Here is a 26,294-nt window from a genome sequence, read left to right as displayed (position 1 = left end):
GCTGCTGACTATTTAAATTGAGGTTCTGCTAATTATTCTAGCAAGATGAAGCAAAATTACTGAAATTACTTTATAGTATTCCATTTTGTCTTCTACATGTTAACTTTAAGAAGAAAAATGTGCTAATAAACTTCCAGCTTCAATTAAGTTTAAAACTTAGGCTTCTGGTCTGAGCTGGGGAACACTGCCAGCATTAAGAGGATGTCCTTTGTGGATAATTTATGTGACATTCATAGAATTTTTTCAGTCTTTTCTTGACTCTGAAAATCAATTCCAGTCTTTGATATTGTTTTTTTCACTTAGTGTTCTTAAATAATTAAAGTGGGATCCTCATTTTTCCCCCTTTCTCCTTTGATTTACCAGATTTCTGGTGTTCCAGCACCCCATGCGTAATGTCTTCGTAGGTGGTGAGGTAGTATTAATGTCTGAAACCATCCCAATCATAAGGCATACAGTGCCTTGTTGCCTGATTATACAAAGAAAAAGACAAATAAAACAGTATGCATTATATATTATGCAAAATGAACAACATTATTTCATAAAGTCCCTTCAGATTCCTCTGTCTGAGGACTCCTGTAACTTGAAGATGAGGCTTATGTCTTCAGTTCCCACCTTGCTTTTGCTCATATTAGTCTGTTCCTGCAATTTTTTTTATTAGTTTCCAGCTAACTGAATGCCTTTGTCATGGACAAATCCAGGTAAATCTAGTTTCTATTTATTGGCTAACTATTTTTTCAAGAAATTCATGTGCCACTCCTTGTCTCTTTATTACAGCATTGTTCATGTAGGACTTACAGCCATGGGAGGGTTGAGAAAGGATGCCAGCACAGAACATGACAGTTTAATTAAGTAAAGTGGAGATGGTAGGCTCAAACCCAGTAATCTCCTGATTTTGGGCCTGAAAGATTGCCATGTGCTGTACGTGAATATTGATACTTCCCTTTATGGTATGACAACATCTATGTGTCTTTTTGCTGTGGTAGCAGGAACCTGTGTTATCCTGAGGCTTGTGGCTGGGGACTGCCTAAGGAGGATCGGGAGAGATTTCTGTCCAGGAGTTACCTATGACACCAGCTGAGGTCTCCCACAATGTGGAAGTTGAGACAGTCTTTTTTCCCTAGGAAGCAATTTGGTAATAGAATCAGTCCAAGATTAACCTTCTGTGCAATGACAGCAGATGAAGCATCTGTAGCTTCAGTAGGGCTTTACCTACCATTTCCCCATCAGGTTTCAATTTTCTATCCTCTTAATTATGGTGCATATGGGCACAGGCAGTTAACAACTGCAGGAATCTCTCTTTTGCTGTTAAGCAGATTTTTAGTGGCCTGAAAACTTCAGGAGTGTGTGATAGGACAGTGCTATACTGTTTATTCATTATTCAGGTGTTGTAGGTAAGAATTAGGGTTTTTTCCTGCAGCCATGACAATATGAATAAACCAAAAGTGTGGTTTTGCTTCTCTGTGTGTGTCTTGCATAGTAGGGGTGAGGTGTCTTGTGAGTAGGGGTGAACTTATTTCTGATTATTCTAAAAAGTTCAGACATTGAAAGTTCTTAAGAAAATCTCCTATGGAAAGGAGAAGTGAAAATTATCTCAGTCTTAAAAACAACAGGGTTTAACAACGCAGAGCCCTCATTTCTCTTATAGTGTTAGCTGGGGTTTTTTTGTTTGTTTTGTTTTTATTTTTGATGGGTTTGACTGTTTTTGAAAGGTAGACTTTCAAAGCAATGTGGAGGAGGAACAGCTGGGATGCAAAATAATTAATATATTATTATCAGGTCAAAAAAGGCATTTTCTAAACACAAGTTGCTATGGCTGCATATTACTGAGTAGAAGTGAGAGCACTGGGTCTTTACCCAGTTACATTAAAGCAAATCAGGAATATATACATAAAAATCAGTGACAAATATCTGCTTAAATGTGTAATTAATTTCAATCAAAATAAATCTTGATATTCTTTATAACAAAGTATTCTAACAGCCCTAAAGAAAACTGCAAATTACCTCTTTAAAGCTCAGTCATTTGAAAAAACTTGCACGTTTTTTGATTTACTCAAATCAAACATATGAACAATATCAAAGATCAGTGAGAATGACTAAAGTAGGATTTTACTGTTGTATTTGATACTTGGACATCCTTAAGATTGAGGGTGTGCTCATGAAGATATATGGTGCAGAATGAAAGGTTTAATGTGGTAAGTTCCCCATATACAGATACACAGCACTTGTCCTAGGCAATTTAAAAAACATATAAATAAAGACCCACTGGACTCCTGCATGGCCTATATATGATCTTTCTACATCAAGGAGACAGAATGTTCTGAGTCAGTAATTATTGTTGACAAAATTAATTTAATTTCCTATTAACAATCAGAATAAAGTTTATTATACTGTTCATGTTTTATTAGTTTCATATTGATTTAATAGAAAGCTGATGGACAAGCCAACATCTCTATTCATAATTCCAAGACAGATATAAATTATTAAACCCAACCTTGTTCTGATTCACTAAACAGGTACCACAGTACTTTTGGAATGAAAGGTAGTTTGTCATAATGATCTTGGTGTAATTTTGATAGTTTTTCAGATATAATACCTTTTGCTCTTCTGAGTGTTTCCTCTCACTCTTCTGAGTGTTTCCACAGCCTTCTTTCTAGGTTTAGTGTTACGCACACTCTTCACTAATATGAGGGCAGTAATAATGTATCCTGTTGTGTGGTGGTAAGCCCAGAAAACAACTTGTTTTTATAATACACTACTGCTGGAAAAAATAAAGAATGACTTATAATGGGTGAGAGAACTGCATGTAATATTAGTTTATGCACTAGGAAATAGGATTTACAAAACAGTGTGACTCTGAAATAATGACTGCAGAGTACATTCTCTGAGGTACATTGCTTTCACAGAATCCCTTGAGGATACAATCTTCAAGTTGTTAATAATTTATTTAAATGCTTTTTAAAATGTAATAAAACCCATGATGTTGTTTTGAAAGTTATAAATTAACAAATACTGCTTAAACAAATGTACCATACATAGAATAAATGAATTTTAATCCGTCATTTTGCTTTTAATTATTCTTAGGGAGTTGCGTAGCTTGGTCATTGAGATGGTCTTGTCTACAGATATGTCGGGTCATTTTCAACAAATTAAAACAATGCGACACACTCTACAGCAGGCACAGGGGTAGGTTATTTTCCATTCTGTTCATTATCTGTAGTCTTTCAATGAGCTCATATTCAAGAAAAGAATTTAAAGAGTTGCTTTTGTTTTGAGATAATTGGAGCATGTCCTTGAATTGACAGGGTAGACAAAGCCAAAGCCATGTCTTTGATTCTACATGCAGCAGACATAAGCCATCCAGCAAAATCCTGGGAACTGCACTACCGGTGGACCATGGCCCTGATGGAAGAATTTTTTCGACAGGTGCCATTTTTAAAATCCTTTAATAAATTTAGTTCAAGAAGCAATAGTTACATGACTGAATATTTTTTAAGTCTTTCAGCAAGGTTGCTGTTGGTTGTGATTGACAAGCATAGTCAGTAGTATATATCCTTTATTCTTCATACATACCACTGACATTAATTCAACTTTTATGTGTGTGAATAAGACAAAATGGTTATAGCTCTCTATCTATTTCAGTTGATATCAGTATTCTGAGTGTTGTAGTGGGGTTTTTTTTCTTTCAATTATAATATAACTTGTCAAGCTGTTTTCATTCTGTAGACAGAGATTTATATATGCTTTGAGTTATAAAGAAGCAGAAGGATAGGGTGAGAGAAAATAGGAAGAATTCATGTTCAGCAAAGAAGGCAAAAAGTTGTCTCCATTCCACAAGTCAGAAAGCCCTTCTATTTCTTTTCCTTGCTAGTATTTGCCATGCATATACCACATAGATCTGAAGGTGTTGCCCTCATAACAGCCTGATCCAAAGTCAGAGGTTAGACAGTACCATTCTGTTAATGCTGAGACCATATACCCTAAACCAAAAATGAAGACACACCATTGTGAAAGCCTTTTCATTTCTGTGAGGTACTGAATTCCAAGAGAAAACCCAGTAGATGTTGGTGTCACTGCTGTCCTTTTTTGATTCACCTCAGCAGGTGAAACAAAAAACATTTCTCCAGAGAGAAGATACTCTCCCTGTAATCAATATTTGCAACCATGCACATTGTCAGCATAACAGTTACTGAAGTAAAATTGATACTCAAAATTCAGTTTAGGAATGACAGTTTCTGGACTGATGCACAGATTTTAAAAAGGGTTAATACAGGTCAGGGAACAGTGTATGTCTTGCTCAGCTTGATTGTCTTAATTTTACTATATACTGACATTTTCAAATCAGAAGGGTCACACTGGAAAAAGGGACCAGAGAATAAAAAAGAAAGTATGTTAAACCTTGAGGTTGTTAGACCCATCTACTGTATAAGTTTTCTGCTCAGGTCCTGGAGAATCTGCGTATGAATTCTCAGTAGGGAGCATCAGGGCATCCCTGACTCTGGGCTTTGCACTGGGGAGGCAAACTGGAGAGCTGGTGCCTTAATATAAATAATTAATGGACTGAGTTTTGTGGAAATAATGAGCAGTCATGAGTTTGTGTCTGCTTCTGTCAAGGGAAATGTTAAGGATTTTAAACTTGAGAGCAAAAAGGAGGAGCGGATTGCCCAAGCAAAAGTCATAAAATGGCAACTGTAAGAACATTTTACACACAGAGAGACAGACTAGACAGGGCCCATGGGACAGTGAGGCAATGTGTCCAGCCAAGTGGAGGTAGCATCAGCAGTAAACAGTACCACACTGGTCACTGAATGCATAGGACCAGCTAATGTTTTAGTTATTCCTTTATTCACTAGAAGAAGTGACTGGATCCCAAAGAAGCTGCTCAAAAACTCAAGAAGGCATTTAACAATAGAACAGGTAAAATTGTATATGTGGTTGCAATTCAGCAGTAAAAAATATGAAAGTCTTCCAGGCTGCAGGGGAGTGTATAAGAAACAGAATTCTTTCCATGTACTGCTAAGGACTGTGTGTGTGGAGTTGTTCCAGCACTTTTGAAGTGTGATGAAGTATCAGCACATATATAAATGCGTTGAACAGTGAGGACTCAGTAGGTCTCCTACTTCCTAGAGGATGCACTAGCTTGTTGTGCATCCTCTGGTCTTTTGATCTGAGCCTGTGTGATAGAAATTTCCAGGATTTCCAAATCTGTTCCAGCCAAGATGAGGTAGTCCAAATGTATATAAAACTCCTTAATTCCTCCTTTTCTTTAAAGATAGTAATTCACCTACTTCTGTGCCTTATGGGAAAAGCAGTAGATTCTGAAACAGCTGATGCAAATCCAATGCTTTCACAGGCAGCTTTCAAAGTAGTGAGAACCAGCAAAAAAATAAACATTCACCTTGTCGAAAATGTTGTTAACTGCAGCTAATGGTTAAAATATGTGCCAGTGTTAACTTCAGGAAATAAAGCCCAGCAACATTCTAAGTTTAAAAGTAACAGCTACAGAAAGTATATTGTAATACCAAGGAAAATCTGAGTTACTTGTTTAAAATGGAAGTACAGCCACCCATCTCAAATCCTTAAAATTAGAGAAATAAATAGTTCAGGTAACTCAATGAAATAGCACAGTGCCTATAGCACTCTACACTCAGTCTGAATAAATACAGAGACATTAAAAGAGAGTTAAAAATGAGTCCAGGGCCCAGACAAAGAATTTTTTTTACTGTTTGATTTCCATCTTGTTTTTAAATCTCATTAAATTCTAACAACTAGTTTAAATATCAGTGCTGTGCCCATTATTACAATTTACAGTAATCTTAGACTGAAGTGACACTTAAGTATTAATCATTATTATGTTGATTGCAAATTAATTCATAATTGGAGTAGAGAGCTACTTGAAAACAACAAAAAAACCCACACAACTAAATTCATCCATTATTAATGTGGAATTTTCTCTTTTTTAATACCTTTAGATGAGAAGATTGCAAAATTAACATTACTTTAGAAATTCTGTATTTAACCATGGCTGAAATAGTTAGAACTACCCCAGTTTATATGATATTACAATCTGGCCCCTGTATTTACATGGAGGTGCCACTCCCACTGCTGAAGTAGCAGGTCTTCATGTGTTCTTCCACACTCTGGGCTCATATTATTAACACTTGAGTATAAAATTTAACGGCCTTAGTGATAAAGCTCTCTCCGCTATCACATGAAATGCAATCTGTGAGTTGCATCTGTTCCTGTGGCTGGATTGGTTTTACTGCTTTTGTGGTCCTAAACCTTTCCCAAATGCACTTCAATGATACATGATAAAAAGACTAAGGAAGGTTGATACTGCCCCCTTCATCCATCAATTTCTATTTTCCCAGTTTTCCTTGGGAGAATGGTATGTTTATGCAGTGCTCCCCACTGAATGATCATCTAACAGCACTCTCCATGACAAATACTTAGGTTTATTTGACTTGCAAGACTAGGTTTTCCTGTATCTATAATGTCAGTGCTTCTGGCAGCCAGGGCAGCAGCAGCACAAATTATAACCTCCCCTGAAAGACATCTCTTCAGGGTTTTCAGTTTTGGGGTTTTTTTGGTGCCACTGTATTTACATGGAGGTGCCACTCCCACTGCTGAAGTAGCAGGTGTTCATGTGTTCTTCCACACTCTGGGCTCATATTATTAACAGTTTGAATATAAAACCTTTCTTTTTGAGGTTTTGCAAATCAGTTGGTCTACCATGCTGAAAATGGAAATACACCCTCCTGCCTGTTAAGACTTGTAACAAAAAAGACTCCTCTAATCTGCTAAGAGCTGAAAAAATTTCAGAGCTAGGTTGTACAAATCATTCTCGTAAATTAAACTGAATTTGTATTTTTTTGTGGCTTCAGCAGTAGAGAGTAATGCCTGCTAGTGAGAATGAGTTTGAGTCAGTTCATACACTTGACCTGAGTAAATCCACTGAAGGATTTTTACATGCTGAATGAACCAATGTAATAGAAGGACACATTCAGCATTTGGCACACTATTACAAACATGTCTAAGTATCTCTAGTCCCATTACATCTGGGATCAGCAGAATTAAACTGTGAATACAAGGACTTCATATATTTTAAATCTCATTGGCAGATGCCTTGCTGTTGAGAACTTGATCGCATTAATTTTCTTTACATAAAAGTTGCCAAAAAGTAATCAGAATTTAGACTCTTAATCAAAATTTAAAGATTTGAAGATTTGTCTCCAACTTGTTTTTATTTAGGAATATAAATTAATTAAGTGATCTGTTGAATAAATACTAAGAATATTCAGATTCCTTTGTCTCTCTGTCCCTCTATCAAATATATGCTTATAATATTAAACATTGTTGTTTACAGGGAGACAAGGAGGCTGCTTTAGGTCTTCAATTTTCCCCACTTTGTGACCGCAAGTCCACTTTGGTAGCTCAGTCTCAAATAGGTAATGACAAACTGTGTTTTTCTTTCTTTTGTCTCTGTATTCACAAAACATTTTCATTTGCCAGTTTTGAATTTAAATGTTCAAAAGTCCATCATATGGAAGGTATTTCTTTGCACCTATCCGTTCACAAAACTTGTGTGCTTTTACAGCTTGTCTCAAAAGGGCATGATGTAATTTCACCATGTGTGCAGGAGGGGTAGGAGAAGGATTAACCAAGGATGATCAACTTAAAGCTAATTAATAAATCAGCTCTCTGGACTGCAAGCAAGCCTGTCAGTGTCTCAGGGTCAAACTACAAAGGGTCAAGCCTCCCTGGGTTGACAAGGACCACTGCAATCTGTCACTTTACCTATCTTTTATTCCATTTCACTGGGAGTTTGGAGCCAGTATGCTTGAGCATCATATCTACTGCAGGAGAGAAGCTGGATCCTAGACTGAATCCCTGTTGCTCACCTTCACACTGTGTTGCATGGTTAGAGCATGAAGACATCTGGAAATCCATTGCTAGCTCATGTTTTAACATATTTTTTTTCTGTTAAGTGCTCAGTAGAGAATAATGCTTCATTCTCTCACTGTGTCATCCCATACCGTGATGAGCACTTTAGAATGTAAAAGACATTGTTCAGAGCTGACATCTCAGAACAGTGGGATGAATGCTGTCTCCTAAGGATATTACTTGTTCTCTTCACTGATTTGACAGAACCCTCCTACACACTGTGAAATAACACTTTACCTCCACAGAATAATAAACAGCAATTTGAAATATTAACTCCTTGGCAAGAAGCTCCGAATGGTAAAAGAGACAGCCTGACTTGTAGCACTCTGGCTCAACAGTAGCTTTCCTTCTATTCAATAATTAACACTCATTTCAAATGGTAGGTGTGTTCTGCAGTGCATAAAATTTACAAGAAAAAATAATGAAAAGCTGTAATTATTAATATCTACTTATATCTGTACAGCTTCAGGTGTTTTTTTTTGTTTCAATTGTACTTTTTTCTTCAAGACTATACTGGAGGTATCTAATATAGTGGGTTGGGACTACAGTTAGACAATCAGCCCAATAGCAAGTATTAATTTTTAGATTTGAGACTTGTGGAAATGTAAAACCTGATTTTCTCTCTTTTCCTTTATTAGGTTTCATTGATTTCATAGTAGAACCAACATTTTCTCTTCTTACTGATTCAATGGAGAAAATTGTTATGCCTCTTATAGAGGAAGCGACAAAATCTGAGAGTCCTGCATTTGGGACCCCTGGGTATGAATACACTGCTTTGTTATTGAACTAACATAATAATCATGATAATGTGATTCTCAGAGTCATCTCGGTGATTTGAATTTGGGGAAGTAACAAACAGCTGTGCAGTATTGCCACCCTGTGGGGCTGTGTTGTACTTGCAATGTTAGCACATTTCACCCCATTGACTGAGCAGTTGTACATATAAAAAGGCAAAACCCCAATAATCATCAGAATAAACACATACAAACCATGACATTTATTTCTACAATTTTTTAATATAATCCTTGCAATAAGCTATTGAAATTTCTGTACCTATAAGGCAAAGTAGCTACGACAGTGTAATCTGAGTGTCTCCTTGCTGAAAGCATTGTTGAATAATCAGATACTGCCTTTACAAGTACTGCCTCTGTTATCACATTTCGTTTTAAAACTGTAATCTGAGCTTTCACTGCGATTACTAAATGATAACTTTGCAAGGCAATTTTTCATTTGCTACACATCAGTTAGATTTCAGTAACAAAAGGGTGAGCCTAGCTCTTTCCTATATTTTGCTTGCTAGAAGCAAAAGTTGCTAGAAGTAGGTATTTATGATGGTGTTCTTAGTGTTTTGGGGAACAGTGCTAAATCAAGGCATTACTGATAACATATTTGTTTACATACTCCTTCACAAACGAGTGATTAGAAGCTGAAAATGATTAGCAGCTTCAGGCTTCATTTTTGGTTGATGTTCATGACTGAATGGTAAATGAAAAAAGGCTTATGATCCAGCAAAACTTCCTCATGTGAGATGGAGGATAAAGGGATTTTTTCTTTGTATGGAATCAAGTGCCACACTTCTGAGTGTGGAGAGTGGAGTTCTGAGGAGAGTGGAGAGCCTATAGCACGATAGGAAAAGTCTGAGCCAGAGAACTGCACACTCACTACTGCATGGACACCATGAGATGGTGCCTGGAAAGCATTAGAATTTTGGCCTGTTCTTTCCATTGTATCCTATTCAACATCTCTGGAGCACATGGATCTCACATTTAACTCTTCTAGTGAAGTTCTTGTTGGTATGATCACTGCAATTATTTTCTGATTAATGGAAACCCATTTGTATGCATATTAACATCTGTCTGTAGTACCAATGAGATAAACCATGCAGCAAAGTTGAGTAAACTAAACCTATTAAGACGTGAGTATCTATTCGAAAGAGGTCTTATTTTTTAATTCTAAGAAAAAAAAGAGCATTCATTCTTTTTTCCCCACCTTTCCCACCATATACACCTATGGATGATTTCATTCCTACTTACCTGTAGGTGTAAAGTGGCTGCAGTTGCTGTTAAGCAGATTTTAAAGCCACTTAAATCTTGCTTTGACTACACTTTTGAAGGTTTGTAGCTTGAAGAGAATTTTCAGTTCAAGCAAAACTTACCTGTTTTCCTTTTTTTAAATGGGTCAAAAAACAATGATCAGATGTCTTTCCTGTGGGACCCAAAGATACCATTCATCATTCAAAAACACAGATTAGCAGCTGCTCAAAAATGGCTGTGTAAACATCCTTTTAAGAATTGGATTACAAGTAATGTATTTTCAGCTGTCACATATTTTCAAGAATTCTCTGGAAAATGGTCAGCAGGACATCTTGTATCTTAGGCACACTCTGGTAAAAACTTTTTTCAAATTAGTTCCTAAGCAACTTGATTGTTTGCGTATTATTAAAATTGCCTGACTGTGTTTATAATTTGGAGTTTTTTTCCCTTGTCCAGCCAAAACAGTTTGGGAGGAGTAAGCAATGCTGAAGCACAAAGACGACCTGGGTTTAAAAGTACAGGTGATGGAGGAGCTCACGCAGAAAATTCTCTAGCAACTGTAGACCTAAGGGGCTTCAGGGACAATTTAATGAAGATCATTCAAGCAAACAAAGAAAGATGGAAAGAATTAGCAGCAGAAGGTATGATATGTTAAGGTGGAATGTTTTAATAGGTTACTCCCTAAGATCTCACCAACTTTCATTTTTTAAAAAATTTCTATCAACTTGTAAAAATGCATAGTTGTCTTGTACTCATATATTTTATGTCTTAATGTTTGTTTTAGATGCTCCTGTTTTGCTCTCCCGGGAGGTCTAAAGAGGTGTAGGTGGTTAGGGGATGAGTGTAAATTGTATAGCCTTTGCAATCAGGCTCTGTGCTGCATAGTTTATCTTTAGAGGTTTGGTTTAGAAATGTGCATTCTTGCACTTTTAGTTGTAACTGATACTGACATCTGCTTTAAATGCCAAAATCAACAATTCAAAGTGGTGTGTGCTGCCACATTACTTCAGAAACGTAAAAAAAAGTTGTACTCTGCTATCAGAAATGCTATTTGTTCCCCACTGTATGGAAAATTCAGTATTGCAGGCTTCTTGGAACTATGCTGTAGGCAATTATTTAAATGACCCAGTGGATCTAAAGATTTGGGCAACCACTGCATGCATTAGACCCAAGCAAGCCAAAAGTGACTCTTCATTTGCCAGCAGATAGTTAATAAAGCCAAACCTGCACTGAGCATCTTAGTTCATCAGCCATATCTGAAAGTTATCTGAAATTACAGTTACCTAAGTGAAATGCTATTCAGTCACCTGAATGATAACTGTTAGAAAGAGTTTATAGCTTCAACCCAGGCTAAGTGAATGCCATTTGGGAATATTTTGTCCACAGTCTGTATTATTTCCTAGTAAGTACCTGGAATATTTTAGCATAGCATTTCACTGCTGAGAATGGTCTTGCTGCACATGACCTGACACTGACAGCTGGGAATACTATCCTGGAACCCAGTGCCAGCTTTGTTTTTCATCCCATCATCCAAATCAACATCTTTTTTTCCTAAAGAGGTGTCAGACAAGACAGAAAAACAGTGCTGAGCAGTGATAAAATGTATTTTAGTGCTAAATTGAAAATGAATATTCTCATTAGGAGGATATTAAGAATAAGCTTCCATACATAAATCTTTTGTGACAAAGGTTTGAAAGAGTCAGGTGGAAGGGATATCTGAGGAGAGGATTCCATTAATATTGTCCCTCTTCATGAGAAGCTTTATATAACCAATTGCTTCTTTTGCTGTTGCTCAACTAATAATGGCTGGTCAAAAGGAAAATAACTGCCCATTTGCAGTGGTCAGTAATAATAGACCATCAAGGCCACTTAGCTACAGCCTGCAGAAATCCAGCAGCCCAGAGCTGGTGTCATGAAAGGTCCTTCAATGTGGCGTAATGGAGAACTTGTTGTCTGGAAGTTTGCCATTTCCAGTTACACAGAACTAACCAGTTTGATTCTGATTTTTGGTAAGTTGTTCTGGAGGTATACAGTGCTATCAAAGGGCACTGTTTCCCCTTCATTTCCAGTGCTTTGTTTTGCTCTATAAATTACTGATACAGTTAGCCCAATTTTACTGGACTGTTGACAGGCATTGAAAAGACAAAGTTACTTGCAGCAAGAGATTTAAAAAATATTATGGGTAAGATTGCAGTCAATATCAATGTGAAGCCCAACAAAATCCAGGAAACTCTGTGTTGCTAAAGGACACGAAATGATTCACACAAACACCTCTCGGTGTCAGAACAGAAAAGCAGTCTTTTGTTCTCTGACTCCAGTATTCATAGATTCTCGACAATGACCAGGGATTCGATAATTAAGTTACCACCTTCCCAATCACACTGGTCATGTGAAACATCCATCAAAAGATGATTCTTAGAAGGAATGTGGTAAACAAGTCTATAGAACTTTCATGGAAAGTAACTAAAACTATGAAACCATTATCAGAAGGCTTCAATTTCCAGGGCGACAACTCTGGGCATGCTTTGTACTCTGACAGAAATGTTAATGTTCAAGGCTCCATGGATTTTTTTGAGATTGTGGTTGTCCTAACCTCCTTTTCTTCCATCAACTTGAAGAATGAAGCATGTCTAAGTACTTCCTGAACAGAATTATGGAATTGCAGTAAAACCTACATTAGGGAAGCTAATGGGTAAGTGAAAATAGCTGATGTTGGGGCCAGAGCCTGATGAACAATATTGTCCCTGTGTGATTGTGGCTGAATCTGTTTTTTGAACCACTCTGCGAGGAAAAGATTTATAGAAATCTGCTCCACAAAGAAGCTACCTGCAGCAATGTCTGCAGTTGACTGGAGCATGGCATAGAAACCTTCAGGGTGCCTGATTAGCCTGTAGAGGAGACCTTGTTAATAATGCAAATACTCTTGAGTACATGTTTATATTTTGTTTAACAAACAGATAGTAAGGGGTTTTTTTATTTTAATTAACAGCTGTGGGGTGGATTATGTAGGTTTTATGGAATAAAACTTTGTCTTTTCCATTCATTTGGAATGGAATGTCCGCATACATAGTCCATACGTGGGCCCTAAGGACTGCTGTAAAAGAGATTTTTAAGTAACAATAGCTTTCTATAGAGCATTTTCTGAGGGAGCACATAATCCTTGTTACTTAGTGGAAAAGGGAGTCTTCTTCAACAGGTCCCATATATCTGCTCTGAAGCTGTACCCTGAAAAGGCTGAGAATCCTTAACCAGGCTGTGAAAAATTAACATCTAAAAGATGTTAATTGATGTTAAAAGATGTAAAGAATAAAAAATATTGCAATGCATCCCCCTTCCACTTTAAATTCTTTTCAGATTAACCAAGTCTGACTAAGCTTGTAAGTGAATAACCTGAGTTCTTGAGCTTCAGATATTAGTCCAATCCTGTCTAGATCTCATGCTGCCTTCTCTGACTCCATGCTTGATGAAAAATCCTTAGGCTGCTTTGGGCATACGTATGAAATTGTGTTTTATTCATAATTCAGTAGGAGAATGTACTGATGAAAGAGGTGTCAGAGATAAATCACTACCAGGTGAAAGAAGTGCTATCATTGTTCCTAGCTAGATAATTTATGACAAGTCACAATTTGCTGAATGCACTGAGGAGGTCACACATGTGAGGGCTGTGTTATGATAGTAAACAGGCTGGCTCTCAGTGCAGATCTTCAAACACACTTCCTGAGCTGACTATGACAAACAGAGCTTGTGCTTTTGAAGGAGCCATCTGCATTCTTGTCAGTGGGCTCTGCAAACACCAGATATTGTTCCCAGTTTAGTTCACAGGCTCAGGAGAAGTTGTCTCTAGAAAATGTAGTACTACAAATGCACAAGGAATACAGAAAGGAAACTAGCAGCATTCCATATAATTTCCTGAGGGTCACCTGAACTCATGCCAGCTTTTCAGGATAAGGTTACACATGTAGCACTGGTGGGAGGCAGTTCAGCTGGAGCAAGGGCTTCCCTAGCAAGAGCAAGCAACTTGTGCAAGGAACAGCATGCTTTGTTTCTGGAAAGGCCTGTATTAGTAAGGAGAGTGTTTATCTACCTAGGCAGGTGTTTGAAAGCCTCCTTAACAGAAGGTTCAGTAAATAGGATGGCTCCACTTTGCTAAAAAGGCCATGTCTTGTGTAATTGAGGCAGAGGAGCTCAGTGCTCTATAGCTTTAGGGTCTTCAACCTTTCACCACTGGAGAATTAGAGGAATGTTTCTCAGGCCTTTCAGGGAATGCTGTTAACAGGGAATTACCATAATGATCAAACATCTGGGATTCTAATTTGAAAGCCTTGATGTTTAATTAATATTCCAAGCCCCAGTCACCAGATAATCTGTCTCTGTTCAACTCAACACAGTGATAAAGAAACTATTCCATCCTGTGCTTTTTTCAACACATATTATTGGTGGCTGCTGCTGTTTGCAGTTACTGTATTGTAGCAAATGGACAGTAAATGTGCTCAGATGTATCTGAGAGGTTCTTTCATTAGAGAATATGTGTTCTTAATGGATTTTAAGATCCAAAAGTTATTGACCTACTGAGAAAGCTGTAAGAAGCACAAAACTTGTTGGGAAAGATTTAACTATCATGTAAGATCCTTCATGGTGCACTTCTTAGAACATAATTGTTTACTAGAACACAATTATTTAATATTTTAAAAATACAATGTTTATTCCTTTACTCATACTTAGCTTGTTGTATAAAAATGTTCCAAAGATTTACTAATAAAGTTGGTCTGCGCTTGGCAAGCTCAGGTACTCTTAAGAGAATGTAAGGATACAGACTAATAATTGTGTTTGCTGATTTGCACGCTTTAATCTCTTCAGTAGATATCATTGTAAATAAAGTTACAGGGATAAAAAAGTATCATTATTTTCTGTTTATAGTGAACAGTAACAGGCACAGACAGCTCAGGACACTCACCTGAGGTCCTATAACAACACAAGGGTATGCAGAACAACACGCCAAAGGTCCAGCTGCCAATCAAATGAGCCCGTCTTCAGGATAATACAATAGCAGTTGTATTACAAACTTATTGTTTTCATCTTATGCTTACATAACTCTTCTGAAGAATTAAGTGTTACAGGGCCTGACCCAAGGGTGCATTATCTGTATGGAAAGACATCACTGGCAAATGACTTTTGGCAGTGCAGCGGGCTGCATGGCTCGAAAGTGTATGCCTGGGATGACTGACCCCATCAAGGTGGGATGAAACATATGTGAGGCTGAACAAGCCTCTCACACTGTCCTCTGCTTAATTTTGATGGTAAAAATGTGACAAAATATCAACTAATGCATCTTTGGAGTAGACATCAGCTTTTTTTAACCCCCACGGGCAGCAATTTTGAATAACAAATGTCTCTTCTGAAAGACCTATGCATGGCACCTGCAGGCTCCCCTCGGGCACTTTCAGTTCTGCATACTTCCAGTCACAATAACCACAGGGTTCAGTTCCATTTTGTCTGAAATATTTTCTCTGCAGACTCACTAACAAGAAGAGAGTAGCAGCTGCTGAAATGTGAAAATCTGAGAGTGATGATCTGATAGCATGTTAATGTGACTTAGCAGCCGCTAGGAAGAGCGGGCCGTGGGAGGATGTGTGTGACAGTCACAGAAACTGACTGACAGTTTGGCACATGAAATCTACCCTAATGGATGGTTTTAATCTGTTGGAAAATAATCAATTCAAGAGGCTAAAGGAGTCCCATCCAGTATCAGTGACAGTGATTTTAATTGCAGTGCTAAAATGCTTAGGTCACAAGCAGTTTTTGAGCTAATTCAGAAATGTGTTAAGTGGGAAAAGGAGAATTTTTCAGCATGGTCTGAGAAAGTGCAAGGAGTGGGCTGAGCTAAGAGTAGAAAGAAGAAATGTTTGGTATTGGCAATACCCAGTAAATCACAGGATAAGGAATGGCTGACCTAATAATAGAACCTGTTAATGGAACCCTGGAGTACACATCAGAGAGCTGGCCCATCCCTGCACATGGTAGTCTACATCACTTAAAGCACCTTTTCCCTCTAGCAGGCTCACAGCAGCAGTCCCTTCCATTCCCTATCACAAAAGTTCCAGCATTCAAGCCCCTGTGCTTACAGCTAAACAGCAAAAGAGAAGTAAAAGGTGGAGGTAGCAACCTTAGGAAAACATAAACTCACAAATTATTTTTAACCAAATCCTTTAGTGAAAAGTTTTGATTTAATTAGCTAATTTAGTCTTTGCTACTTTTTCTATGTATGGTTTCACTTGGTTTGAAGTGGTTTTATATATTCCTATAACTGTGATGAAATTTGCATGAAGAGTTGAAAGCAGAAGGAATCAGTATCTAAATAACTGCAATATTTTCTTGGGTTTGAAAATGGCAGGTTGGCTGGGGAGAATCGTGGTTGTTTGGGAACTTTTGGGCATGTCTTTAAACTTACTTAGTAGTTCCAGAGACACCAGGATCAGTCCTCACCTTCTCTGCAAAATTTTGATGCTCTGTCTTGGTCTTTTCATTTTCTCTTTAAAATGGCTGATGTGAGAACATGTCTTCTAGAAAGTTACATTTCCTTCCCATGGTGTCCTTGGGAAACCTTGTCCATGGAAACTTTGCCCTGGTTTCGGTCTTTGTCACTACTTTCTAGAATTTTGTTTTACAATAAAAAAAGGCAGACAAACCTAGAAATCAAAGTTTTTTTGCAGTATGCACAGAGATTCCATGACATCCAGCAGCATTCTTCGTTACAGAGTCCTCAAATTATTCAATTCTTAGTGAAGATTAACAGCTTTCCTCTCTAATTCAGTGGCTTTCTAATTGTTAAAACTTTCATGTCATCATGTCTTGATGACATGAGTATGTCTTGATGGCATTCTTTACCCTCTGTAAGGGTAAAGAATTGTAGCTTATATTCAGCTAATGAAAATATAGCAGTGTAATTGAGCAGATACTTGTTTTACTGGGTTTTACAGTCACTGCCATTAGCTGATTTGAGGTGTCCTGCACATGGCTTTTGTGTTTTTCCTCTCCATTCCTATGAAATCACGACATGCTCAAGTGATGCAGTTGTTGTAAAGAGGACTGTGCAGGTCATAGCAGTTGAATGCTCTTTTGTATACTACAGAAAGGTGAGGAAAAGAAAACTGATGGACATTGACAGAACAGAAAGCTCCAAAATGTAGTAAAGCTTCCTTACCACTTGGACCATGTCCTGGAAGTGTTGCTGCACACATAGGCAGTAACAAACGGGGCTGGTGGAAAGCAGGGTTGTAGTTGATAATACACTGATAATACACTTCAGGGCCTCTGTGGTACTTTGAGGACACCACAGAATCCTACAGCTGGGGGCTAGAGATCTACAGCTGAGATCAAATCTTGTGACAGTTCTAGTGTTCCATGGACACTGTAGTCTTTCATTGGACTGATAAGGATTCAGTGCTCCCATTCACTCCAGCAAACAATAAAAAAAAAGAACTTTAAGAAAATATAGCAGTGTGCTTGAGCAGATATTTGTTTTACTGGGTTTTGCAGTCACTGCCATTAGCTGGTTTGAGATGTCCTGCACATGGCTTTTGTGTTTTCAAAACACATGGCTTTTTTGTGTTTTGTGTCAGCCAAAGAACTGACACACCCCAAAACCCCAAAAAAATTCTGAGGACCAAGATGGACTGTTGTTTAATCTTTTATATCTAATAAATCTACTTATTGTTATTGAATATTGAGACTGTTGCAAATGCCAGATTACCTGGTTCATTTAACATACTCCATTTCCATCTCTGGCTGGCCATGGTAGGTGAGCTCATAGGAAGGGAGAGCTTGCTCTCCCCAGAAGCCCAGTGCAGGGTTTGGGGCAGAAGCCTGGCCCACTGCCCTCAGAGGGCAGAGGGTCCCAGCATTTTGTGGCTGGCTGGAGGCAGAGACTGCCACAGTATTTATTACAATTCTTCCTGCACAGCAATGGGGGTCAGACATCATGCCAGCTCCATTTCTCTTACACTAGTAGGATTAATTAAGCAGTGCCCTGCTTGAATTCTAGTTACTTTGTCACTGTCCCAGTCTCAGCCTCATTTAGACTGCTAGATAATTCTGTTTTGTCAGAGTCATATAGGACAGCAGAAATTACAGAGAATTCCAAGTATTATGTGCAATATAAAGGTCCTATGTAATATAGAGTACAATTATTAGCTGTTAGAGAAAGCAGAAATCTCTATTTTTCCAGCACATTTAGCATATTCCATGAGTGGCTACATACCACAAGAACCCAGTATTTTTCATCTTTCTGGCAGTAGATTAAAGCTGAGTGGAGCAAAGCAAGTCAGAATATAGAGTCAGGGGTACAGCAGGTGAGAGACTGAATACTAAGAAAACAGAGGGGGGTCTTAATGACACCTGTGACATCATCATAGAGCATTTTGTACTTGTGGCTTCTCAGTCTCAGTCACTCCCACCAGCCACTATTGGTGATGGTCCTGCAGTCTCACACCAGTTTAAATGTAAAAGGCATAATTTTTATCTGGTATATTAACAAGTGTATCTTGGTGCAGAGATACTTCATTTCAAAGTATGAAATCATCCATCCATCAGTTAGTCCTGAGTTAGAGTTTAGCTCTGGTTTAGCTATCCTGAAACAAACAAATTTGAGATCATCTCAAGGGCAGTCATAGAAGTTGGAGACCATCATGACATAAGTCAAGAACAAGCCATCAGAGTTGTTATGATTAAACTCATAATCTTCATTTGCCAGGTTGAGTTTGCTAGGGAGTGAATAATAACAATTTTAAGTTTGGATATTCAGCTTTATGAACAAAAAATAATAGTGGATCTTGCATGTATGAATATTCTGAGGTTTCTAATATGAGAATAAAATGGTCAACCATCCAATTACACCAAGACATGCCTGATTCTGGCTAGGATAGCCCTAAAACAGCATTCCATGAGAAAAATAGTCTCTTCTTACTACCTTTATGGTTAAGAAATCTCACCAACTGTGAATATAGTGGACTATATTAATATTCCAGTTTTGTGTGTGCTCGTAATTCAGTTTTGCCTTTTTTAACTTACTGATGCATCTGAACAGCATGTAAAATATTTTATCTTTGAATTTCCTTGGGGTTTTTTATGAAGCTAAGGAAAAATGCTGTAGTTGTGCCATTTGGAGGTGAATATGGCACATAAATAACTTTCTTAAGAAAAAAAGCTTTATGTAGGTAGGTTATATCATGAGTGACAGATGCTTTAAATAATGTCTCTAGATTGAACATAACTTGCATCAAGCTCCACATACATATTTCTCAGTGGCTTTAGCCCAAACTCTTCTTTGTAAGAGCTACATTGAAGTCTGTAGAAAAAGACTACCTGTACAAATTTTAGAAGATTTGGAGTCCAAACTAAGCAGGTCTCTAAAGTTTGGGGGAAATGGTTTAACTATTTAGAAATTGCTCAAACATTAGAGTTCTTGATTTTTAAAAAAAATGTACCAGAAACTATAAATTACAAAAGAAGGAAATTAACCATTCCATGTCTCTGCACATCAATTCAGGTTTGAAGGTGTTCCCTTCCATCCCATTTCATAAACCAAATTGTACTTCAGGCAGAAATTTTCTTTGGATTTAGAAAAGTGGGGTGGTGCCAAATGCTGACAGCAATAAAAATGTGCTTACAGTCTGGGTTATCTTTCAGTTGTCGTGTGCAATCATTTGCAGCCTGGATTTGCACTTGTCACTCGTAATCAGAGTTCCTGGGAGCTGACAGTTGAGCTCAATAAGGATCTCAGTGCTTGGTTAATAATTTCTAAATCCAAATTAGAAATTTTATGCAATATCATGCAGCTGTTTTATGCCCATGTTGTTCAAACTGCAATGTTTGAACTTTTCAAATTGACAGTATTTGGTATCTTCTATACCAATGTACAGATGCTAAAATCTAAATTTATAAAATACAGATTGTAATACCAAGACAAATAGGCCCTCCATGAAGACAGTATATTTATTTTTTGTTGGACTCTTCACCTGCCATCAGCCATCACAAGTTTTCCATTCTCTGTTTCTTTTTCATCTAGTAATTCCTGGAGCCACCTCTCCGTGCTGTTCTGTTCCTTCTCCTTTTACTCTGGGCCATTTCATTTGTACTGTTCTCCAAGTCTGTAATAAAGTAAGGAGTAGAGCCTTACACAAACATTATTTTTTCCTGTTGCTGCTGTCCCCTGAAGCAGAGTTTCCCCCATATCTGTTCTTCCCTCTCTACATGTGCCATTAGCCAAAATGGCAGCAGTACTGGACAGCACGTGCATAACTCCCTATAGCTTGTTCCAGCTTGCTCCAAACTTGATGGTTTGGACTTCTCCAGGTTGATAGGCTGATTTCCTTCAGGGTTCCCCCTCAATTCTGGTGCCTGCCCCATCCCCAGCAAGGCATTCCCCTCCATGCCCTCTGCCTCTTGCAGAAATGATGACTCTGCTCTTCCTAGTCCTGTGTTACTAAACACCACTGCAGAAAGGCATGCCTGCAGCAAGGGGTCCTCCTGCTCACATTCTTCAAGTTATTGTTTGGTGATGCTCCTTGCTCTGTATTATGGCCAAAAAAAGAGGTACATGATAGACATCAAACCAGAAATAGGATTGCTACAGTCCTCTGTAAGAGGTTCAGCTGCAGTCGTGCAATCAGGAGTAGAATCCAACCCATAGTAAGCACAGTGGGCATGGCCTCATGCAGAAACTGATGTTCACAGTGTTCCTGTGTACAGCTCTATCTGTCACTACTATGAAATCAAAAAATTGTGGCATATTCTTCTTATCTAATTCACCTATTTTGTTCCCTCTTTGTAGAAGAACTTGGGAAAAATGTTGGTGAACAGGAAAAAGACCAAAGCAGAAATTCCACAGATGCACAGTTGCAGGAAGAGACAACAAGGACACAAAATGAGAGTAGTCAGGGAAGTGATGGTACAACCTGTCCTCCCAGATCCATCGTCCTACAAGTAGTCTCTTTCGACACTCCTCTGAGTGATGAATCCAGCTCAGAAAAATGCACTATCTCTGATCCGAACCAGAAAGATCTCAGCGATGCCCAGCAGGAGACACAGAGCACAGACCCACTGAATGGTAATGCTTCCTCACAGAGCACCAGCCAGTCTAATGAAGCTGTCCAGGGTGAAGCTGCAGCAGTGTCTGGTATCTCCCTGTCAAACATTAACAACAATGAAAAATATTGAAATAAGATGTTGTACAAACCACCAGCACAGGACGGTTTCTTCAGGCCTGTGTAGAAATGGTAGTATCCTAAAACATCAAATACAAGCATATAAACAAATACCAACTTTTTGATATCAGCTATTTGGGATCTAATAGAAAATTCTTTAGAGAATATATTTTAGTTGAACTTAAAGAATGGTTTTGGAATAATTTAAAGATACATATTTACAATTAAATAGCCATTTGTTACTGGAGAATAAAGTGAACTTTCAAAACAGATCTAACATTTTCTTTTTGAATAAGTAATTATGCTATTAATATTTTTTCCCCTTAGTTTGGGCACCTAATATGTTTGCTGTTTTGCAAAGCACATCCTTTGTACCAAACATAGTGTGAACCTAAGAGTTAAGCTTAAATAGATGGAATTTTCCATCTGTCATGGAACTGTGTCATTCTCTTAATCAGGAAGATCAGTCTCTTGACTCTAGCTGCTAGACAAGTGGAGCAGCCAGAAAATTGCTAAAATGTCAGAATATGTTTTTAGAGTCTAAGTATTTTACCACAAGATGACCATGTCTAGTATCTGGAGATTGCAACACAGTATCCAGGGCAACATGCCCAAGCAATGAGGAATAGATGTTATCAAAGGAAGAGGAAGACACTGTGCATCTTCATTATATTTTCTGACTTTGCTTATAGATAGACTAAGCTTTGAGGAGTTAGGGTAATAAGAATAATCAAGGATATAATGACACTTCCTTTCCTCACCTTTATTTAAAATATGAAACTCGTTAATGCTTTAATGACAGTAAGCTTTGCAATATTGTGCCAGAAGTATGGCATTGTCTGAGCAGCAACATTGAAGTGCTTCTAATGCTTAGCTTAGACATGAGTATACGACTTGGCATATTTATCAAAAAACCTTTTTATGGAGAACTCCCACTTACTCTAGATTTCCATATTCCACGGTTCCATGCTTTTATTGTTGACAGGTTTTTTCCATCAGAAATAACAGATGGTTAATTTAGGGCCCTAAATCAAAATATTTACACTAAAATTATTTTCACAGCATTTGAAGTTGTCTAATAACTGACATTTTATCTTTTTACATGTATTTTTGCACCAGGTTTGTTTTAAAGCTCAACTTAAAATTTAAGTGCATTAGAGAAGTTCCCCATCTCCTGGATGAGGAATGCAGTAGGAAAAGCTGCATGTTTTATCCCTGAGACTTGGCAAAAGGCAGCTGTGGTGTAGCTGTACTTGTGGGTGTTTAGACGGCTGACCAACAAAAACCATGTTTGAGAGATCAGATACAACCCAGCATGCAGTTAGTTCACTCTGTTGCCTTGTCAATCTTTGCATCCCACCTTTCCAATGAGTACAGAGATTTCTTCTCTTATAAAATGCTAATCTCATTTGTTTTCTAAGGCAGGAAATTTTTTAGAGAATGCATTGTACTTAGAAACTTCAAACGGCAAGATTTATGAAATGGGTAAGCCATTAGGCTTTTAACAGTATTTTTGCACCTCTGTTGATGTCCAGTGGATCCAGACAGGACTCTTTTAACCAAGGTCAGACATTTTCCACGGAATGCTGCTTCAAGCAAGCAGAAGGTAGCAAACACATTACCTTACATTTTCCCCTGTTTCACAAATTACTTATTTGAGTATTCTAAGAGACACCATATATCTGTCAGGACATTATTAGCACTCTCCATGCTTCTTCCCAAGAAGAAGACACCTCTACTTCTGTAGTTTCTGTCCTGAGGCTGGGGGGTGGAAGGCTAAGGGGATGTCCAGAGTGCTTGCTGACTCCCGGAGTGGAGAAGTGGGCACCTGCAGGTGCAGATGGAAGGGAAAAAGAAAAGCAACACGGTAACATGGTTATTCAGGCTGAAATTTCATGTTAGCTGTCGTTGTTCTGTCTTTTATAAAAAGCAGAAAATCCAGATAAGTTTTCCTTAATTCAGTTATAACTGTTGTGGAACACAGGAAGAGCATGTGTGTGCGTTCTTGGGAGCTGTCAGTGAATGTTTGGATGTACTATGATGAAGGAGTTCCCCTTTTAGAAAAATTATAAAGGGATTGTTTTCTGCTCCTTTTATCACATCTCTTTCTAGGTGTAGTTCTTGTAGACCATCACATTTTAGTGACAGGAGTAGCTCTGCCCTGGGTCCAGGTTGGTGCAGAAAGTTACAGCCACTGCAGTTGAGACTGAATGTTGTTTTTCTCCACAATGCCTTTTTTCCTTTCCATCATCTCACTTTCATTTAATTGAATGGTACAAGATTAAATGAAACTATTATAAGGTGATTTTTTTTTTAAGTGATGATTTTCCTTTTCTCCTGAGTGATTTATTAATTAGAACATTAATTTTAAAAACTGCTTATGTTTAATTAAACGACTCCACATTTCAATGATTTATAAATGCTAATTTGCAAACTTAACTTCTCACTTATAATGATACCCACATTAATCCTTAATATCAAAATGCAAGGGAGATAATAAATCTGCAATAAAACAGATTGCCAGTAGCTTCCCTCTATATGACAGGAGAGGACTGCCCAGTCCCATCGAGTGTGCAGCACTTTCAACATCACCAGCAGTCAGTAAGTGAGAGCCTCTGGAGAGCAACCAGGTTAAACAGCAGTGGGCCAATGCACACCAACAACATGCCAGCTTGATTTGTGGTGCTGCAGGTGGCATCAGGAGATCATCCATGCCATGCAAATGCTTGGTGACCCCTCAGGGCTGCGGTGGCCCTGCGGAGCTCAGCGAGCGTGGAACCCTCTGCATCCGAGCAGAGTGGGATGCTGTGCTGCCTGCTTCCCTCCTTGGGTAAACCAGGATCCTGGGACTAAGGGAAGACATCTGTGTTCGTGCATGAGATGAGGATGGAGGGAATGTTAGATTAAAAAACAAATATTGTGTTTATAAAAAAAAATGGGGTTTATAAGATAGCTACCATTAGCAACCACATTTTTATCACGTAAAAAACCTGATGCACAAACAAAAAGCTGTGTATGTCTTAGAAGTTAATGTTTAGTTTTTTGACATTTATACCACAATATAAGAAAGATATTAATCTATTAGAGACCATCCAGAGGAGGCCACAGGATGGGAAGGGTCTGGAACAGAAGCTGTATGAGGAGCAGCTGAGGTCACTTGGTCTGTTCAGCCTGGGGAAGAGGACACTGAGGGGAGACCTCACTGCAGTTACAACTTTATCATGAGGGGAAGAGGGGCAGCACTGATCTCTTCTCTGTGGTGACAGTGACAGGACTCAAGGGAGCAGCCTGAAATTGTGTTGTGGAGGTTTAGGTCAGATATTAGAAAAAGATTCTACACCCAGAGGGTGTTTGAACACCTGAACAGGCTGCCCAGGGAAGTGGTCGCAGCACCAAGCCTGACGGAGTTCAAGAAGCATTTGCATAAGGCTTTCAGGCACATGGTGTAATCCTTGGTGATGGCGCTGAGCAAGGCCAGGAGCTGGACAAGATGATCCTCGTGGATCCCTTTCAACTCAGCATATTCTGTGATTCTGTGAATTGTTTTAAGGCTTCCACAAACTCTTTTGTCTAGTGTAAAATTTAAATATTTAGATAAATAGCTTTTACTTTCATCCTTCTTCCAACCCCCTTTTTTGCTTTTATGGATAGTAACATTAATAAAGTTCTGCTAAATCCTTCCAAAAAGAGCCACAGGCTGAAAAATCTGTAGATATCCTTGTTCTAATTAATGTTATTCCAATTTTGAGACTTTAAAAGCCTTTGAAGTATTGGTTGTCTGTATTCCACCTACATTAAATTTATGTAAAATAAGGGGTGCTGTAGGATGCTTCTTGGGGGAATATGACCCATCTGCTTGTGGCTACATTAGAGAGTGGGCAGCGCACACTCTGCCACCATTCAAGGTAGTTAAACAAGGGTGAAATCAGTACCAATTCTTATTCAGTTACATTGAAGCCATGGAAGATTCATAGGTATTCATTTTCTTCATGCTTTTTCTCTTGAGTTTTCATTTCCCTCTTCCTATTCTCTTTTCTAAAGTGGCAGCCTCTTTAACTCACCATCATCTTTCAATTTTCCTTTCAGATCATGCAGCATCTACTTTCCCTTTCAGCTGCTTCTACCTTTGTTTTCTGTCTTTCAAAAATATCCCCCTCTCTATTTTTATAACTTTTAAGCTTCTCCCAGCTTATCTTTTCCTGTTTTGAGACTTCTGTGCTATTCATTTTTGACATTTTCCATTCAGCGTTCTTACTGGAGGGATCCCACAAGGAAAATGCCAAAACCGGGAAAGTTTCTCTATATAGTTAGTAAATAACACTTGTCAGTTTGCTACAATGTACCCTGCCTACCATCTCAGTGTATAAATTCCTCAGCTCTACTCATTCAGTGCCACTGAAGGAATAGTTTAGGCAACAGTTTAATTCTATGATTGTCTATTTGAGATTCATGTTGTATCACTTTGAAAGCTGCTTGTGTGTTACTCTGTGTCATTGCTCCGTCTGATTGACTTGAGTTCTTAGAACCTGACACTGGCATCTTTCATTATCTGGGAGAAACTTAGACTGATTTGAAAGCCTGCGGTAAAGAGGATTTAAACAGCGCTTCACAAAGGGTGAATTTTGACTTTCAATAAGCTGGAAGAAAAAAATGAACCAAACCCATTTTATTAACACTCATAAAAGTCTCATAGTTTTGTTTCATGATGTGATCTATTGCTTCATTCTATCTTTTGCCTTGTGGATAAACCATAATGATTATTTAATTCAAGCTGATGCTTATTCTGGTGAGAAAGCAATTAAAAAAGCAGTGACTGAAACCTCATTATAACCTTAAAATATCTTGAGGAGATAGATTCTGTCTGTCTGTGGCTGTGTAGATTCTCTTGGTTAACTTCCTCATTTAGGTTCCCAATCACATTTTTTATCTTCCAGGTGAGCCTAAACACTGTAAGAAGTCAGAAGATATCGTAAAAGCCACGGAGCAGACAGAAGCACTGGTACAGAACTAGATTTGCTATTTCCTAAAAGCTTCTGACATTTCAGGCAGGACAGGTAATTTGGTAATTTCTTTCCTTTAATGGGGAGTGTTTTATACCATAAAGGCTCACTTAGTGCTA

At 38.2% G+C, this 26,294-nt stretch overlaps 1 protein-coding gene across 7 annotated transcripts in view; it reads left to right on the top strand.

The window, feature by feature from the left end:
• Positions 1-26,294, top strand: part of PDE1A (phosphodiesterase 1A) — a 207,822-nt gene that overhangs the window by 179,387 nt on the left and 2,141 nt on the right. For 6 of the 7 annotated variants that reach the window (XM_088058458.1, XM_088058460.1, XM_088058459.1 and 3 more), the window contains 7 exons: positions 3,082-3,183; positions 3,303-3,423; positions 7,364-7,445; positions 8,580-8,700; positions 10,431-10,615; positions 20,803-21,078; positions 26,110-26,229. In XM_088058458.1, the coding sequence (XP_087914584.1) occupies positions 3,082-3,183; positions 3,303-3,423; positions 7,364-7,445; positions 8,580-8,700; positions 10,431-10,615; positions 20,803-21,078; positions 26,110-26,186 (964 nt within the window). In that variant the 3' untranslated portion in view covers positions 26,187-26,229. The remainder of the gene's footprint in view (positions 1-3,081; positions 3,184-3,302; positions 3,424-7,363; positions 7,446-8,579; positions 8,701-10,430; positions 10,616-20,802; positions 21,079-26,109; positions 26,230-26,294) is intronic. The other variant, XM_088058464.1, reaches the window with a different exon arrangement.

The sequence above is a fragment of the Pseudopodoces humilis genome, chromosome 8, assembly GCF_049639895.1.
Source record: "Pseudopodoces humilis isolate 2021_Gansu_Grassland_sample_001 chromosome 8, ASM4963989v1, whole genome shotgun sequence".
In the NCBI taxonomy this organism is placed as follows: Eukaryota; Metazoa; Chordata; class Aves; order Passeriformes; family Paridae; genus Pseudopodoces; species Pseudopodoces humilis.
This window is presented reverse-complemented; position numbering and strand designations above follow the sequence as displayed.